The sequence below is a fragment of the Myotis lucifugus genome, unplaced genomic scaffold (assembly GCF_000147115.1).
Source record: "Myotis lucifugus unplaced genomic scaffold, Myoluc2.0 scaffold_0, whole genome shotgun sequence".
NCBI classification, from domain to species: domain Eukaryota; kingdom Metazoa; phylum Chordata; class Mammalia; order Chiroptera; family Vespertilionidae; genus Myotis; species Myotis lucifugus.
Window position 1 is genome coordinate 11,056,917 of NW_005871048.1, and position 18,025 is coordinate 11,074,941.

An 18,025-nucleotide genomic window follows, 5' to 3' on the forward strand; every position below is an offset into this window, starting at 1 on the left:
CAGTAATTAAAAGACTCCACCAAGGATTAAACTACCACCAAAACTTTGCTTCTGGCATTGGAAGAACAAAATTTAATAATCGCTCTACCTTCTGTTGGCTGAGCTCTAAACGTTCCAATTACATTATCTAGTGCTCTTCTGATTTCTCCTCCAACTACTAAGCTTTTGTGATTGGCAATGAAAAGTTTGGTCAAGGAGGAATTTAGAGTAAAATGAATTTAAACTAAAAAAAAAAAAAAAGTCATTCTAGGCTTGTTAAGCATCTGGTGAGATTTTTCTCCAGACAGCAGTGAGCAGCCAAGTGTAGACTGCAGCTAGCTGTTACCCAAACTGTGGCCTGGGGGCGAGTTTACCTTTAGCGCTTGGGCTACTTTCCCCATATCTGGAAGGACTCCTGTGTTACAGTGCCTCCCTCGGCCTGGCGATAACCTACACTTGACCCTTTTTTCCCATTTCTCTCATTCAAACTTTACCTATTCTGAGTCCCAGACCATTAGAGCCCAGCTTTCCTCATTAACAAGCTTAGAAACCCGGCTTTAAGTGAGTATATTTGATAATAGAACCTAGCCCTGATCACTCTTCCATGTTAACAAACTCCAATGTTTAAAATCTTATGGGTTGGGGATTTTAAAGCATCCCAGTTCTCCCGATGAGGAAAGTGATTTCTTAGCTCCCATCAAGTCATGTGTAGGTAATTTTCTGTGCAGAGCAAACTATTGCTGATGACAGTAATAAAGGAAGGAACATAAGCTTCCCTTCTTTTCCTGACTCCTTCACTTGGATCCGATTTTATCTGCCATTTCTTCAGTACGATCACCATAACAAAACAAAAAAATGTTTTCTGAAGGTTCTCAGACAAAATGTATTACTGGCTCCATAGCACAGCATTGGATGCCAGTAAGGAGGTAGAGGCCATACTAGAGATAGACATAGTTCCTGTCCAAGAACTATCAACCCGCCAGACGGATGAAGCACACACAGACTAGGAAACACACCAAAAAGCTTTTATGACCACCACTGTCTTTGTGAACAAGGCAAACCTGTGCACAGCAGATTTTAAAAAAAGATATTAGACAACTTGGCCAAACACATCAAGGACACAGGGCTTGGAAACCGTTTTTCAGCCCCTTCTCTTTAGTCCTTCCCTGTAGCACCAGTATTATAACCGTCATATATCACTTGACAGGAAGAAGAAAGTGATGGGTGTTTGGGATAGGGTTCATATTTAAAATTGCTGTAGAAATGCTGGCAAACTCAGGCCTTTTTTTTAACAGTCTGAACTTGAATTAAAAACACACACAGCCTTAACTGGTTTGGCTCAGTGGGTAGAGCGCCGGCCTGCGGACTGAAGGGTCCCAGGTTCGATTCCGGTCAAGGGCATGTACCTTGGTTGCAGGCACATCCCCAGTAGGGGGTGTGCAGGAGGCAGCTGATCGATGTTTCTCTCTCATCAATGTTTCTAACTCTCTATCCCTCTCCCTTTATTTCTGTAAAAAAATCAATAAAATATATTTAAACACACACACACACACACACACACACACACACACACACACAACTAAGCCCATGATAGTGTGCATAGCTTTTTTAAGTAAAACTTCATATCACAGCCATTTCTAAATGTGATGGTTGAACAGGACAGTCTTAGAGAATTCAGAGAAAGGGCTCTGTCTGATGAGAAGGACTACCTAGTGGGAGGGGCAAGAAGCTGGACTCCCACCCAACAATTTGACCATTAACTGAACCAGTTAGGAGAATGCATGGTTAGGGCCCAGGAAACCAAGAGATGGGAAATCGATGGCGATTGTTCCAACAACCCTTTTGAATTAGAGTTCATTTACTTCTGTTCTTGAGGGTTAGAGGAAAGGTATCCTTCAAAGTTCACAAGAAATTTGGTATCTAAGTGGCTATTGTTGATGATAATGAAAAAATAAAATACAATTCTTGAAATTCAATTCATTAGTATTTTTTTTCATTTGTAAATTATCCTATACCTGGCCCATAAAGGTTTAGTATTATTTTTATTACTACCTGTTAAACTATTTTACTCTCCAAAAGTTTAGAGTGGGTCTGAAGAAGATTTGTAAGAATCATTGGAAGCACATTACTTGGGGGTAGGAGAGTAGGGTTGCTGGGTAAAATACAGACTGCCCAGTTAAATTTGAATCTTAGTAAACCATGAATAATTTTTTAGTGTAAGTATGTCCCACATATTAAATGGGACATACTTATACTAAAATATTATTGTTTGTCTGAAGTGGAAATTTAACCAGGTGTTTTATATGTAGTTGCTGACTGGCAATCTTATTGAAGAGGTTCCTGTTAACTTATTCAGTGAGAATATAAGAGCTAATCTCTAGATTACACTTGTTCTTTAACCCTTAGAATAACCCATATAAGAGGAATTAAAGTAAAAATTTAATTCTGTGAAAAATACTTAATTTTTCACTAAAAGTTATGTGTTTGAAATATAATAACTTAATTATCACTGAAAGCAGGCTTTCAAATGCCAGTTTTAAGTAAGGGAGGCTCAGAAATCAAACCATTCCTAAACAAAGGCATGGGTAAAACTTTTAGTTCTTTCTAATTTTATTTAACCTCAGGTTTTAATCAACTATTATATTAATCATCTTTTTTTCCTTCTTTGTGTGGCTCTTCTGTTTTTCCATTTCTCATTTCCATGGCTCTGAAGGGGATGAACTGGAATCCAAAAGGCACTACAAAATAATAATTTAATAATAGTGACAATAACACTTAAAGAAAAGCAAAACAGCATCCTTCCTTCATTTCTTTCTTCATACACTCAGCAGACATCCGACAAGTCTGTGCTGTATATAAGCCTTATGCTGAGTGTTACAGTGGACACTGATCTGAAGTCAACACATAAGCCCTGCACCCAGGAAACTTACAGTGTAGCAGGGGATACACACACGTGACCTCCTAGCTAGCCAATGAGGCAGAGTGAAGTCTGAGAGTAAAGGAATTAAAGGAAAGAAGGGCTGGCCAAGGGCTGAGAGAGGATAAATGGAGGTGGAGCTCATTGCAAGTTGAGGACTAGGTAAGGTCTTGCAAAGTTTTGAGGGAAAAGGGGAAAGGACATTCCAAGTTAAATAAGTGACATGACCAAGACACAAAGCTATTAAAGTACAGAGTATAATGATAAAGAGGCAAGTAGCATGCTATGATAAACATGATGAAGTATACAGAGGGCCAGAATGTGAACTGAGGTTGAAATGATAGTACAGAGCCCCGTGCTAAGGGGTCCTGGCTTTATCTGTAGGCAGTGGGGGATAGGAAGGTAGATGGATGGAAAGAAAGGGACAAAAGGAGGTAGGAGAGAGGGAAAGACAGAGATCCAGAGACTGATAGGTGACAGATAGTTATTGAATTGGTTATTCCATTTCATGAGGCTCTAGGTTATTAATTACATATACAATAAATGTGGGACATGAAATTTTGCTTCAGTTTTGGATCTGAGGGGTCTGCACATCACTGGCATTTTCCCAGGAGAGCTCTGGCCAAGCTCAAAGCTCTGTGCCAGGGGAAGCCGCAGCAAGCTTCCCGTGGGCTTCCCTGCCACTTTGAAGCCCTGGGGTGCACGGCACATGGCGGACTTTTCATCCAGAACAGATTCTGAAACCAAGGAGACTGAGAAAGTAATGGTAATATAATCCAGGGTGCCACCATTTATTTTTTCCATATTAATAGTTCTTTGTCACCTACTGGGAAAGGAATTTATTGGCAGCCTCTGACTTTTCTCTGAAAAACTGGGGAGAATGATATTCTGAGGTCAGGAGCTCTAGGCTTTCAAACAGATGACGTGGGGATTTCCCTGTGACTGTGCTGGGAGGAGGGACGAGGACTAGAAGCCCATGTAGAGGCTGACATTGTTCTTCCAGCAGCTGGGGCAGAGACGCTGATTTGATCTAATTAATCTTGTGTCCTCTTGACAACTTGCTGAATTTCTCTAAGGTCTTGATGAGATTATTGTGGAAAGGGTAAAAGAGAAAATAAGTGGTCAGCCATGTAGAAAATGGTTTCATCTCCCTGTCTATCTGAATCTGCACACTAGTATTTAAATTTTCTTTCTAGAGATAACTAACTAAACCTATTTTCACCTAACAACCATTTTTCTTTTTTTTTTAAATGGACTTAAATTATGATTATGGTGACTGGAATTTTTTCTTTTAAAATCAGCAACTTAAACTTTAGGGTATTTTTAAAAAATCAATTCACCTTCTAGAGGTGCTTTTTACCTTTACTCCACAGCCACCTTTTCAAGCCATATCATCACTGACTTGAATTCACTTTGCCCCTTCCCTCTCTTTTCCTGAAAAAGCTCTTTATTTCCATCCTCTCCCATCTTATGCACAAACACACACCACGATGACAAAGTTTTCTGACAGCCTAATGGAACTTTCAAGGACTACAGGGACGAGGTTAGGCACGATCTTATTAACTGAACATCTGGTGGAGTTAAAAATTTGCTCTTTAACTGGTTCAACTGCACTGTTCATCTAACATTTGTTTTGTCCTAACAGTAAAACTGTGAAGTCATTCGTATTCAGAATCATGTATACTAATGGAAAAATAACATTAGCTTTGTAATAAAACTTTCTGATAGCCTCACTTCCTGGAGTTAAAAAAAAAAAAAAAGGTTTGTTACAAGTTTTACTTTGCACACCTCCCTGCTCCATAGGCAAAGGAGTCTAACAAGGCAAAATAGCGGAAACCAGGACATTTCCTAAGGACATTTTCTCTTGTCTTGACATTATACATGAGAATGGCCTCGGAAGCTGCAAGAGTCGCTCAGAATACATAATTTATGTGGTTGCCACAGAGAAAAAGAGGACAGAGGAGCTGTGTTCTTGTGCTGGTCCCAGGGAGATAGTACAGGCTGCAAGTAATAGGGAAAGTCCTGCAAAGCAAAGGGGCTGTGCTTAAGGCCTGGCAGCATCCACGTGAACCGCGTCAGTTGTCAATTCCCCTGCACCTTAAATCGCTGAGGGGCCCTGAAGTAAGCTCATGAGGTGTAGTTGAAGATATTCAAACATATTGGATGCACAGTAGATGGGATCTTAATCGGTGTCAGGAAACTCATTATGAGCAATGTGAAGGTTTGTCATCCTTAATTAATATTTCTTCAGCTCTTGGTAGTCTACCGCCTGAAAACTGTCCTTGTAAAAAGATTCATTTTTAATGGGATAATAGGAATTTCCCACTCCAATTATTTTTAAATTTCATATTTCTTTAAAGGACGCATTCTTTTTCCAAGATGTGCCTGCAATTACACGTCTTCGCTGAAGACAGGGCAGTCATGATGAACTGCATAGAAATAATGGAAATTCAGTGTAGTCACCACTGACAGTGCTTTATTAGGAGGGAAAATGATGTCAAGAAATTTATAGGGCAGCAAACCGCATTATGCCTAACCTTTTGGACATATTAAAGCTTGTCATTTCTAGTCTTACAGCTTCTTGTTATTCATAAATAATAGATAACACTGGACACAATCATCTGACATTTGTTGAGGTAATAAATATACCCTAAGTGCTGATGGGTCTTGCACTCTGTGATTTAAAAGCACACAGCAGAAATTTAATGTAATTTAAAATGTCTTATATAATTCTATGGATTTGCAGATTCAGTTCAACTCAGCAGATCTGTAGGCACTGAGCTCCGATGAGTGCACTGTTTTGCTAGGCATTTTTATTATTATAAAGCAGGACCTTAACGCGGGGAATGAATCATGAACTCAGGTCCCTCCTTCGATCCAGAAGTATAAAGAAAAATAATCTTTCTGAGTTTCTTATTCTCTTGCCCGATCGAGCAAAGATAGGGAGAAATGTTGTTTGATGGCTGTGTGTTGCTTGAGTGGAGTTGATTTCGAGGTGATGAGGTGCAGGCCTTTAAAGAAGGTTGGTTTATTCAATAGTGGGATTCTGCTGCTTCTCTCCCTGGGACGCAGTCCTGATGGGGCTGATCTAGTTTAGGACCTCTCTGATGGCCCCTGTGACAGAGTTGGGGAGCAGCCAAAATTTCCCTGCGAGTCTCGACGCTAGGACAGATAAAGAGACCACAGGCATTTTCCCAGCAGCTTTGGGCTCTAGCGAATTGGGCTCTGTTACAGAAGTAGTGGCACAGTATTTTAGGCGGTATGTTAAGCTTCTGTCAGGTACCAAGGGGAGGTGTTAGGGATTTGCCTTTCCAATACAACCACATCAATTTTTGTGTTCTTTACCAGAATAAGGTAACCACAGTGAAGAAATTGTCATACATGAGAACCAGCAAAGATTCATACTTTCAACACCAAGCAAGACTGCATTTATTCATGTAAAATCTGTTTATATACTGCCTGAGTGGTGTGTGAGGTTGGACTTTAAAGCTAAAGATGTAGATGCATTTTCTGAAATACTATTCATGTCCGTGTTTCTCAAGCTTTCGTGAACGTAAGAGTCATCTGGAGGCCTTATTAAAACACAAATTTCTGAATCCCAACTCCAGAGATTCTGTCTCTGGGTAGGACCTAGGAAATTGTGTTCTAGCAAGTTACAGGTAATGCTGATGCTGAGTAGCCCTGATTTAGAACAATTTCCCAGTTGCTATGGACTATCTTATTTACAGTCACTCTCCAAGATTTTGCTGTATTTTTAAATCCTTATTTTCCACTCTTGGCTAACATGAACCCTCCCAAAGTGTTGCATTAAAATAGTCTATCTTGGACCCTGTCAAAGGCAAGTTAACTTGTCACAAATTCTAGAAACACTTCCCTTACATTATTAATTGAGCATTAACACGTGTCCTGCCAACACCAAGTGCTTTATTTGCATTCATTTACTTAATCTATTTAATCCTTCCAACAACACTTATCTCATAGCCAACACTACTGGGACTTAGAGAGATCCAGTAACTTACCCAAGGTCACACAGCTAGTTAGTTATAGAGCCAAGACTTAAACCCAGGTCTTTATGACCTCAAAGTTTATGTTCTAAACCATTAACACTCAGCCTCATCTATGATCTAGGTCCTAAGAACTATATCTCTAGCAAGTTTAAGCTGTCAGTTTTAGGAGTTTTCCACAGATCTGTTTCCCCATATTTATTTTATCTTTGCTTTGTAAAGGAAAAAAAACAAAAACAAAAGAAAGCCTGAAAATTATACAAAGAATTGCCTGAATTTCACACTTTTTTAAAATATATTTTATTTATTTTTTATAGAGAAGAAGGGAGAGGGATAGAGAGTTAGAAACATCGATGAGAGAGGAACATTGATTCAGCTGCCTCCTGCACAATCCCTACTGGGTATGTGCCCGCAACCAAGGTACATGCCCTTGACCGGAATCGAACCTGGGACCCTTCACTCCGCAGGCCGACGCTCTATCCACTGAGCCAAACCGGTTAGGGCAAATTTCACACTTTTTTAAGGATATCCTCTGCCCCATTTTGTAGCTTTGGTGCCATGTGAGAGAGCAAAGGAAAAAGATGGGACCAGGAAGCTGGACAATAGAAATGCTTTGTCTGGTTTCAGAAATGAGTTAGATGCTGGGTTTCCAGTGTTATTAGAAAGAAAACCTCTAAAAGAGGGGAAATAAGCCATACAAATATTACTAAAACTTTGCCCATCTGAAATAACCGTTACCTTTACAAAAACAGTGACCGTTCCAACACATGTCACCACAGACCAACATCCCAGGACCTGGCTTTTAAAGTTAACTTATCATGACTCCCTGTCCAGCCTCAGTCCCAGCTCTGGGGGTAGCACGCCCATCGGCAGCGCCAAACCTAAAACACTGGAGCGGAGGAGGAACAGTGAACTGAGCACTCCTGTTGGCACAGAGCGGGAAATGAAGCTGTTTCTCCCCTAAAAAATATGAAGTCAAATGAGTTTCATGTTCATTCTTCTTGTGATGGCCTCCCAACAACAACAAAATGCATCCGTTTCAAAGGTGATAGAACTGGAAGCTGCTCCATCCGCAGTCAACCACACAGTAAGCACTAGTGCAGTATGTAAATTATTTAAAAAACAGCTTCTGAGCTGCGGTTATTAAGCAGCCAGAAAGCTGCTTTTACGTTGGCATGGTCAGTCATTAACTTGATCATCTTGAAGACCATGACCCCTCCCAGCATCTAATCTTCAGCCTCCTGTTGGTACAGAGGGGGGAAAATATCAAAAATAAAAGGAAAGGGAAAGTTTGAGTTATAAAACTCTGAGCCCATTTCCATGGCTGCTGGAGTTTCAGTTTATTCCTAAGCCATCTGGTTCACATTATCCCGTAAGACAAGAAGAAGGCTGCTTCCTGCCCAGATAACCACAGAGAGCTCCCACTGCGCTTTCAGTGTGGTCATCACCATCGGCGGGGTGTGGCTTTGAGGCTGAACTGTCTCCAGTTCGGGTTTCTCCCCCTCTGTATTTTCTTCTCTCCTTAATGGGGATTACAGCGGGCCCTCTGTGGTTAGTGGCCATGATGCTTGGCCCAGGGTTAGTTCATTCATACCGCCTTGCAGGACTGTAAGCCTGGCATTTTGTTGCAATAAGATTTTCAAACAAGAAAAACTGGGTTGTTAGATTCCATTCAACCAAGTTGTTATGAGGATTTCAAGGAAATTGTAGGTTTGTCTTACTATAAAGCAGAATCAAGAGTCTATTTTTAGGGGATCCTACCCCAGGGCTTTCCTTGGTGTTTTGCCATCTTTCTGAGCTCGCAGCCCCAACACGGAACCCCACTCTGGCTCGCAGTGGAGGAAATGTCCATCCTCCTCTCTGCCTTTGCAGATTTTTCTAAAGGACACAGAGAGGCTTTGTTGTCTTTGTGGCTACCAGGTCCGATTTACACAGATGCCTATTAATCACTTCACTATGGAGACAGACACATCCATCATATCACAGCAGCTCTGAATCAGGCCGTCCCATGAACACTGAGGGGAGCGTATGCACTTAACCATTTCGAGGTACTGGCTGCCTAGGTCTCATAAACTTAGCCAGGTAATTGGGGACAGATGGATAGGCTCTTTTCTGGTGTTTAGCGTAGTAGATGCAATTGATTTTATGTGGGGGTTTTTTGTTTGTTTTGCTTCATTTTTTGAAAGGACAGATAACATTTACACCTATTTCTGTCGTATGCAAGGCATAAGTATAGTTGAAGACCGTTTTAATTTTTAAAATAGTAGTAATAGATTCGGGTAGACTAGCTGTGCTTTTAATGCAAAGGTATTGACTCTTTGAAGCCAGTTTTTCAATAATGGATTCAAGCTAGAAAGGAGACCCTTGAAATTGCAGGCAAATTAACCAAGAACTTTCCTTCCAAAACTGGCATGTCTTCTAAATATCTTTTTTTTAGTTACTCAAGGCTTTCACAGCCTGCTTCCAAATGGTGTTCAGTTCTCTTATTTTCCCTCTACAATACTCATTCACTTAAATTACTTATTTAATAGATATTTACTGAGCACTTTTATGCCTGGGACTCAGTGGTAAATCTCTCACTCCTACAGCAGCCTAGGTGAGAAAAACAAACATAAAGCAAGTAGCATAGAGTTACGATTTTAGGATTGAGAAGTGAAGAGTTCAGGACACTTGTTGGAGGAAGAGCGGACCTAGTCTGAGGGATTTGGAGAAGGTGAGCAAGGATATTCCAGACAGAGAGCAGCCTGTGCGAAAGCCCAGGAGAATCACAGCGCAGCACAGTTCTGGTTACCTAGGGCGGAAGAGACCAGAAGGGATTGAGACCTTTTGCCACTAATGAGTACAGCATTCCTCTTTCCCCTCCATGCCTTGTTCTTATTGCTCTCTCTTCAGGTGACAACCTATGCATTTTTTTAATCCTCACCTGAGGATATGTTCATTGGTCTTAGAGAGAGAGGAAGGGAGAGATAGAGAGAAAGATAGACAGAGAGAGAGAGGAGTGAAACACCTATCAGTTGCCTCTCCTATGGGCTGGACTGGGGATTGAAATCCGCAACCTAGGTATGTGCCCTAACCAGGAATCGAACCCACAACTCTTGATGTATGGGACGACACTCCACCCAACTGAGCCACCCCGCCGGGATGACATCCTCTGCATTCTTAAGACTTAGCTCGAATGCCACCTCCTACATAAAGCCTTTGCCCATGTTGAAGTAGAAGCGATGTGTCTCATGATACTTTCACACTTTGGATGTAGTTACAGTGTGAGCACCTGCCTCCTTCTCCCCTCCTGGATCTCAGGGTTGTGTCTCCTTCACCTTTGTCTCCCCAGCACCTAGCACAGTGCCTTAGTCCGTGCTCAGCAAATGTTTGCTGGAGACAGTTCCGAAGATGCTTGGAGTCGAAACCTGATTATACCAGGAGTGTGACAGTAAAGGCACCAATAACATCACAATCCCGTCCCGAGTTAGGAGTGCACCTTCCCTGAGGTTACTGTTCAGAGCTTGGTGCTGTGCTCCCCGAGCAGACCAGGAAGTTGTAGAGAACCTGCTAGCAGGGCTGCCAGAAGCCATTCTTAAAGAATTTGATGTTTGAAATTTCAAAATGCATAGACATGGTCATCATAGGAAAAATCAGAACTGTGCTAGATGCCTCTTATTTTACAGCTTATAATTGTTCTTATTTTGAATTACATATTGCAGGGCCTGGAGGGCGGGGTTGTTCATAATCTTTTCATCACTTCAACCTCTAAAGCCCTTTAACTGCTCCTCTGAGACCTTCTTCCAGCATCTCAAAACTCTCGCCTCAGGAAAAAAAACACAACAGTGGAGATTCTATTCTTTCTCAGTTCTGCCAATTTAGGCATGATTTCAGAGAAATCGCTAAGCCATTGTGTGCCTTGCTTCCTGCAGTAGGAAGGTGGAAAGAATAAACCATTTAGCACCTCATGACTGGTGAGAAATAGCTTGTGGTTAATGAATCAATGCAAAGGATTTTTCAGAAAATGTTTTCATTACTAATGTCCCATTTTCAACTGGTGAGCATAAAAAACCCAGGGGCTGGTATAGAAGCCAACTCCGATGGGTCCCTCTATGGGGAGGGAGTCTACCCCCCACCATACAAAGGTCCTTCCACTTCACCAGGGCTGCCCCGTGACGGTTGCACAGATGAATTTGTTTCGAATTATTCCGTTCTTCTATCTGAACACTCAGTTGTTACAAATAACCCATTTACCCTCATCTCTTGGAATTATCCCAGAATGAATTTTATTTTCATTTTTAAAATAGTTTATGTCATTATTTTGAACAAATACTGAGCAGCTTTGTAGATTTCTTTTGTCTAATGGATGCTAGTGTGATTATATTCTGTTACATGATTGGAGATATGTTTTTGTGACTTAAGAAGCAAGGTTATAGTCACTCCAAAGATGACCCACCAAGTGTAGAAGTCCACTTTAAAATGTCTCGACAATGCACTGCAAACCCATTTATTTAATAATCCTTTATTACGTGCCTAAGAGCCCTGGGAATGGTGAGGGTGGTACATCCATATAAAATTCAGTCCCTGCCCTCAAGGAATCTAACTGTAATCAATATTTTGCTGAACATTGCCCACTTTTGTTGTTTTACTTATTTCAAAATTCAGCACCAATAGGCAGCATTTTCTTATGTTGTCTCAACATATCATCCTTTGGCAACATTTGGACAGCACAAGGTTTGGGGCTGGAAGAACATGCCTGTCCCCTCCCCCATGAGATCCATAGCAAATGAAACCAAATGGAGCAGCCTGTGACTATTGGTCTTGAGCCGTTGGTGAGGTACTAACCCACCATTTCTCTTTGGTGGCTTGACTTTTAGATTTGTCCAGCAAACTATCGCATCTAAGCTCTTTCTTATTCATTATTTCATTTGAATCTTGCAACAACCCACTAAGGCATTAAAGTTAGGCGTGCTAACCCCACATTACAGATGGAAAATCTGAGGCCCAGAGACGTTAAGTCACTCGCTAGAGGTCACCCAGCAGTAAGCAGAGGCCTAAGATTCCAATGGCACAGAGGTGATTTAATCATTTCCATGAATGCCCCTTTGCCCCTTTTCATGATATAGGCAAAAAGCTTCACGTTTAGAAGGCATTTTCCAAAAATAACTTTTAACTTCTTTCAGTCCGCAGGCCAAGGCTCTATCCACTGAGCCAAACCGGTTAGGGCACTTTTAACTTCTTGACTGCACTTTCAACTTAATCTCTGACTGTTTCTAACTTTGGCGTGGAGTTTCTGAATTTGCACAAACAGATGAGGGAAGCCACCTGCTTCATGGTAGATATCAAAGCTGAAGAGATACAGAAAGGTTTTTAAGGGCACTATTTACATAACAAAACGAGACACGGGGGAACTGTCTGACACATCATTTTCCCCAAAGGTCAGACCCTACTTGATTTGTTAACAACCAAAAACCTGAACCCAAAGTCACTCGCTCAAAAAAGTTTTTCCCAGTGAAAGAGCAAGTGGTTTCCACGAGTCTAAGATAGAAGTGGACCTTCAGATATGAAAGGAAGAGTGGGAGCTAAAAGTAAAGAAGCAATAACAAACTTGAAACTTTTGCAGTATTCCCAATTAAACAATGAATGAAAAAGATGGACTGCTCTAGCCTTATTCTTTTCATGTTCCTCTTCAGCTGAGAGGGCAATTTAAATTGTAATATTCATTCCAAAGGCAACTGTAGATAGCTACCAATTATGAGTATGCATTTAATGGGAAAACACAGCCCCCATAGATATGCTTGCCTGGAAGGGATTCATAAAATACCCTTTTATGAAAAAAAATTTACCTGGTGCCCCCATCAGTGGTGTCTAGCCCCACTGAGATCACCAAGTCCATGAGGGAACTTAAGTCCATTTTATTCATTTTTGTAGCATTATATGTAGGTGGTTAGAAATGATGTTCCGTAGAACCCCATACACAATCAAAATGGAAAGAAAAGCAGTGCTGTTTTAGCATTACAACAAGGAAATGCAAATTTAAGGAAGAAATTTTCATTAGCACAGATCCTTCCTGGCTAGGTATTAAAACATATTTGAACACAGAGACACCCCACTGTTCAGGGAGCTCCACAACATAAAAGGTGTGAGGAATAGCTGAATTTCCTGCTGGCTTTTTGCTTCTTCGTTTCTACCCCTTAAAAGTTCGTGAAGCTAAATCTAGAAGTATTTGAAAAGTGTCACATTTGGAAATTATTCAGTGTGTTACCATCTTACATACACTTTCCCCAGGGTGCATTGCTGCCCCTGCCCTTCGTTACCAAGGGCATTTGTTTAATCTCAGAATCTTTCGCAAGAGGTATTTGCTGCTTCTATGTATTCCTCACCTGAAGTCACAATCCTTTGTCCCTGGACCATCATTTCCACAGCAACCAACTGTGATGTCAAAATTGAGGGGAGGAGGACGGTTTAGAAAGAAAAGAGAACGTATCATCTCAGGCTAAGGTTTCTGAGTTTTAAAACCATCACTCCGCTAATCAAAATATTTTAACAGAAAAGTCCCAAGACAAAGCTGCGTTTCTTCACGGTCCCAGCTGTGACATAACAAAGCATTTCAGCAGAAGTGTAATGGTTGCATGCTGTGGGTTTGGGAAACAGTGGAGATTTTTATTTCATTTCATTCTAATTCTGTGCCACTGATATCTGCCAGGAAAATACATTAAACATATTCCAGAAAGAGTTGATTTAGTAGATGAAAAATGTGTCTCCTGGGACCAGGAAAGGTACATTTTCGGTCTTACTATCAGTTTCCATAATAGGAACAATGTTTACATTTCCTCAGCCGGAGTGGAGCGAGCGGCGCCTGTAATGTATTCATGTTCTTTCACTCTCCAGAGGCAGGAATTGAAGTATTTGAGGTTTTATTTTTTAGCTACCACATCAAGCACTTAAGATCTGACGATGGTGATGTGTATTCTCACTTGGCATTAAATAATAAGAGCTTCAGTGTTTGCATTTGATTAGAATCGCTCTGTTTGGTGGCTGATTAAATAGGAACAGGGACAGCAACTTTCGTCAGAAACACAGAGTCTTGGTTAATGTTGTGTAAGATTATTGACGGGTGTAGTGACGTAATTTTTATTAAATGGAAGAGATTAGCTCTGCTGAAGAATCTCACCGTGACAGCAAACTCCGGCCGTCATAATGAGACATGACACTTCTCAAACTCATTTCAGGGCCCCAAATGGTCCCTCCTTTTCTAACCATCCTTTTAGTTCAAGTAAGGGAAGAGCTTAACTCAAATATCCAGCATATTTACCTGAATTTGGGTGTGTTAGGGGGGGGCTTTGTTTGTTTGTTTGAAGGGGTGATGCAAAATCAGCACACATTTGTAATCTGTGGGCTTTAGCTATTTTCTTTCGCTGTAAATGACACACTTTCCTCCAGTTGCTTGAAAGACAAATAGATGTAGCTTTTCTCCAGATAGAGGCCCTCGTGCCCGCCAGGAAGTCATCAGAAAACACTCTGGAAGCCTGAAGTATTGTGTAGTTTGTTCGTTTACCGTGGGTGGAATTGTTGCCTCTACCCCTGACTCAAATTATCTCGCTTGTCCCACTTCTATGAGGGGAAGATTGAGAAAAGATGAAGAGGGGGAAAGGGCTGAATTTTGGAAATGACAAAACTGCCATATTCCGAGTGAAGCCAAGTAGAAACAGCGAGTACTTGAGTGGGAGAAGCACTTTTCAGAACACAAAGGCAACAAATAAAGTCTATTTACATGCTGGAGGGGCGGGGGGCGCCTTGGGGAAGGGTTAATTAGTTAATGTTTGGCAGCTGCGCCTGGAAGACCAGTTATGCTGAGGTGCCATTGTCACTTATTACTGTTATTCATTAACAGGGTGACTGCCTCACACAAGTCAGCTTCACGGTGTCCTTTCCTTTCCTAACGCCACGTGCCATGTCTATTGCAGGAGTGATTCGCGAGAGTTACCTCAAAGGCCAGGACCAGCTCGTCCCTGTCACCCTCCTGGCCATCGCGGTCATCCTGGCGTTTGTCATGGGGGCCGTGTTCTCCGGCATCGTGGTCTACTGCGTGTGCGATCACCGGCGCAAGGACGGGTCCTCGGCGCAGCGCAAGGAGGAGCTCAGCCACTCCCGCAGGGGCTCCATGAGCAGCGTCACCAAGCTCAGCGGCCTCTTCGGGGACACCCAGTCCAAAGAGCCGAAGCCGGAGGCCATCCTCACGCCACTCATGCACAACGGCAAGCTCGCCGCGCCCGGCAGCACGGCCAAGATGCTCATCAAGGCCGACCAGCACCACCTGGACCTGGCGGCGCTGCCCACCCCCGAGTCCACGCCCACGCTGCAGCAGAAGCGCAAGCCCAGCCGCGGCAGCCGCGAGTGGGAGAGAAACCAGAACCTCATCAACGCCTGCACGAAGGACATGCCCCCCATGGGCTCCCCCGTGATCCCCACGGACCTGCCCCTCCGGGCCTCCCCCAGCCACATCCCCAGCGTGGTGGTCCTGCCCATCACGCAGCAGGGCTACCAGCACGAGTACGTGGACCAGCCCAAAATGAGCGAGGTGGCCCAGATGGCCCTGGAGGACCAGGCGGCCACCCTGGAGTATAAGACCATCAAGGAACATCTCAGCAGCAAGAGTCCCAACCACGGGGTGAACCTAGTGGAGAACCTGGACAGCCTGCCCCCCAAGGTGCCCCAGCGGGAGGCCTCCCTGGGCCCCCCGGGAGCCTCCCTGTCGCAGAGCGGCCTGAGCAAGCGGCTGGAGATGCACCATTCCTCCTCCTACGGGCTTGACTATAAGAGGAGCTACCCCACGAACTCGCTCACCAGAAGCCACCAGGCCACCACTCTCAAAAGAAACAATACTAACTCCTCCAATTCCTCGCACCTCTCCAGAAACCAGAGCTTTGGCCGGGGAGACAACCCGCCCCCCGCCCCGCAGCGGGTGGACTCCATCCAGGTGCACGGCTCCCAGACGGCGGGTCCGGCAGTGACTGTTTCGAGGCAGCCCAGCCTCAACGCCTACAATTCATTGACCAGGTCGGGGCTGAAGCGCACCCCCTCGCTAAAGCCGGACGTACCCCCCAAACCTACCTTTGCTCCCCTGTCCACCTCCATGAAGCCCAACGATGCGTGTACATAATCCCAGGGGATGGTCAGGTGTCAGGAAAGGCGAGGCGCGCTGCGCCCGCACGGTTCTCCGCTGCCTATGCGCACCAGACCAAGAGGGCCGCGCAGCGCCCGGACACTGGGCCTCTGGGATTTGGGGGGGACTCGCCAAGTGGCCCACGTGGTTTGGTGAAGGTTTGCGACGCTGGACTCACCTCCATTCTCTTCCTTCACTCTACCCCCACTCCCCGCTACAGGTCGTACTCACGAAAGACTTAAATTATCATCACAACCATGAGCCAAAAGCACATACCCACCCACCCCCACACGTGTGCACATGTGCGCACGGACACAGAGAGAGACACACACACACACACACTCACACACAGACACTCACACAGTCACACAGAGGTGAACAGCAATTGCAGGATTTTGTCCGTGACTGCACAGGGCGCTGCCAAAGTAGGCTAGCGTTCCAACTTGCAAAACACAAATAGATTTTTTTTTAAATCATTCAAGTTAAAAAGACAAAGGAATTCATTGATAATTCTAACTCAGACTTTTAACAATGGCAGAAGTTTACTATGCGCAGATACTGTGAAATGCCCACCAGTGTTACAGCTTTCTGTTCTAGCAGGTTAATGCCATGTTGGGCAACTATGTCATAGATTTCTGCTCCTCTCTTTTAATGAAATAACGTGACCGTTAACGCAAGTAACTTTATTTATTGTTCACCCTTTGTTTTTCCTTAAGGAATGGACTCTTCCACACACCACCCTATGAACAGCTCTTCAGAAAGCCCCTTGAAGTTACACTATTTAACGTGAAATCCATTAACTGGAATAATTTGAGTTTCTTTATTTTTACAATAAATTCACTGAGTAAATAAGTTGGAGCTGGAATCTGAGCTTTGTGTTTGGACTGTCTGATCTCTAGCTAAAGGAGAAAGTTAAGAGGGGAGTATTTATTTAAATCTGCCAGTTAATTTGCTGGTGAAATCTCTGTGCTATAACACGCAAAAAAGTAATCGGTTTAAAAGTCCTTCCAGAGCCTAACTTCTAAAGCAACCAGGAGAGGAACTTCTAGAATGGCACAGCCATGTCTCGTTGCTGCCAACATGGCTTTGTCAGTGGTTCCTACTTTCTTGCGAAGGCACCAGCTTGTGATACGCCATCTCATTTCGCCTTGCATGTGAGACAGCAAACAAAATCTACAAACGGTGTGAACTAATTAATACGCTGGCTGCTACCTTGCATAAATTAATGGTTTGATCACACAGGTTTTTCATGGGGTTACATCTGTGAATAGCCTGTTTTCCACATGTAAATTTGTGCCTTACACCCTGAGTTGTGTACACTTGTAAACTGTCATTTATGATAAACTTTTCCCTCCTTTTGAAATACAGATATTTATTTAACCCTTGCCTCACCCCACTCCAGTCCTCTGGAGGATTAGCTGTCCAGCAGATAGAAGAAGAATGCAGTGGTGATGCTTAGAATCTCACAGCCTGGGAAAGCTGGGCACACAACACCCTCCAGTTCACACTTCCTTCTAGTCGTGCCAACTCCAACCACCCTTTGGCCATGTTGATAAACATGGACCCTAGTGTTGTGGGTGGCAAATCCCTTCTCCCTCTAGAGCTCCCCGCTTCCCTTAGATTCTCAGATCATTTCAACATGGTAATACCCTCATTTGCCAGCAGAAAAAGGACTAAAGTCCCAGTCTTTATTTCTGCCAGGTCCACTGGCCGGAGAATACGCCGTGTGCAGTTGGGCAGGCATCTGGGAGGAGTCTCCAGGCCGTGTGCTCAGCGCGTGCAAGCGATGCACACAAAGAAATAACATGGAAATAGATGCAGGCAGGCTGGTCCCTGCTGTGATTAATGAGTAACTCCAAGTGCAAGGCCAACTACAATGGATGCTGCAAAAACCTTGACTGGGGCAAAAGATTTTTAATTTTTTTTTAATTTCTTTATCTTTTTGTTGTTATGGTTTGTAGGGGCTGGGGTGGGTGGGTG

At 43.3% G+C, this 18,025-nt stretch overlaps 1 protein-coding gene across 4 annotated transcripts in view; it reads left to right on the plus strand.

The window, feature by feature from the left end:
• SEMA6A (semaphorin 6A) overlaps nucleotides 1-17,408 on the plus strand; it is a 128,799-nt gene extending 111,391 nt beyond the window's left edge. For all 4 annotated transcript variants that reach the window (XM_006081124.3, XM_023745767.1, XM_006081127.3 and 1 more), the window contains one exon: nucleotides 14,847-17,408. In XM_006081124.3, the coding sequence (XP_006081186.1) occupies nucleotides 14,847-16,042 (1,196 nt within the window). In that variant the 3' untranslated portion in view covers nucleotides 16,043-17,408. The remainder of the gene's footprint in view (nucleotides 1-14,846) is intronic.
• The last annotated feature ends 617 nt before the right edge of the window (nucleotides 17,409-18,025 follow it).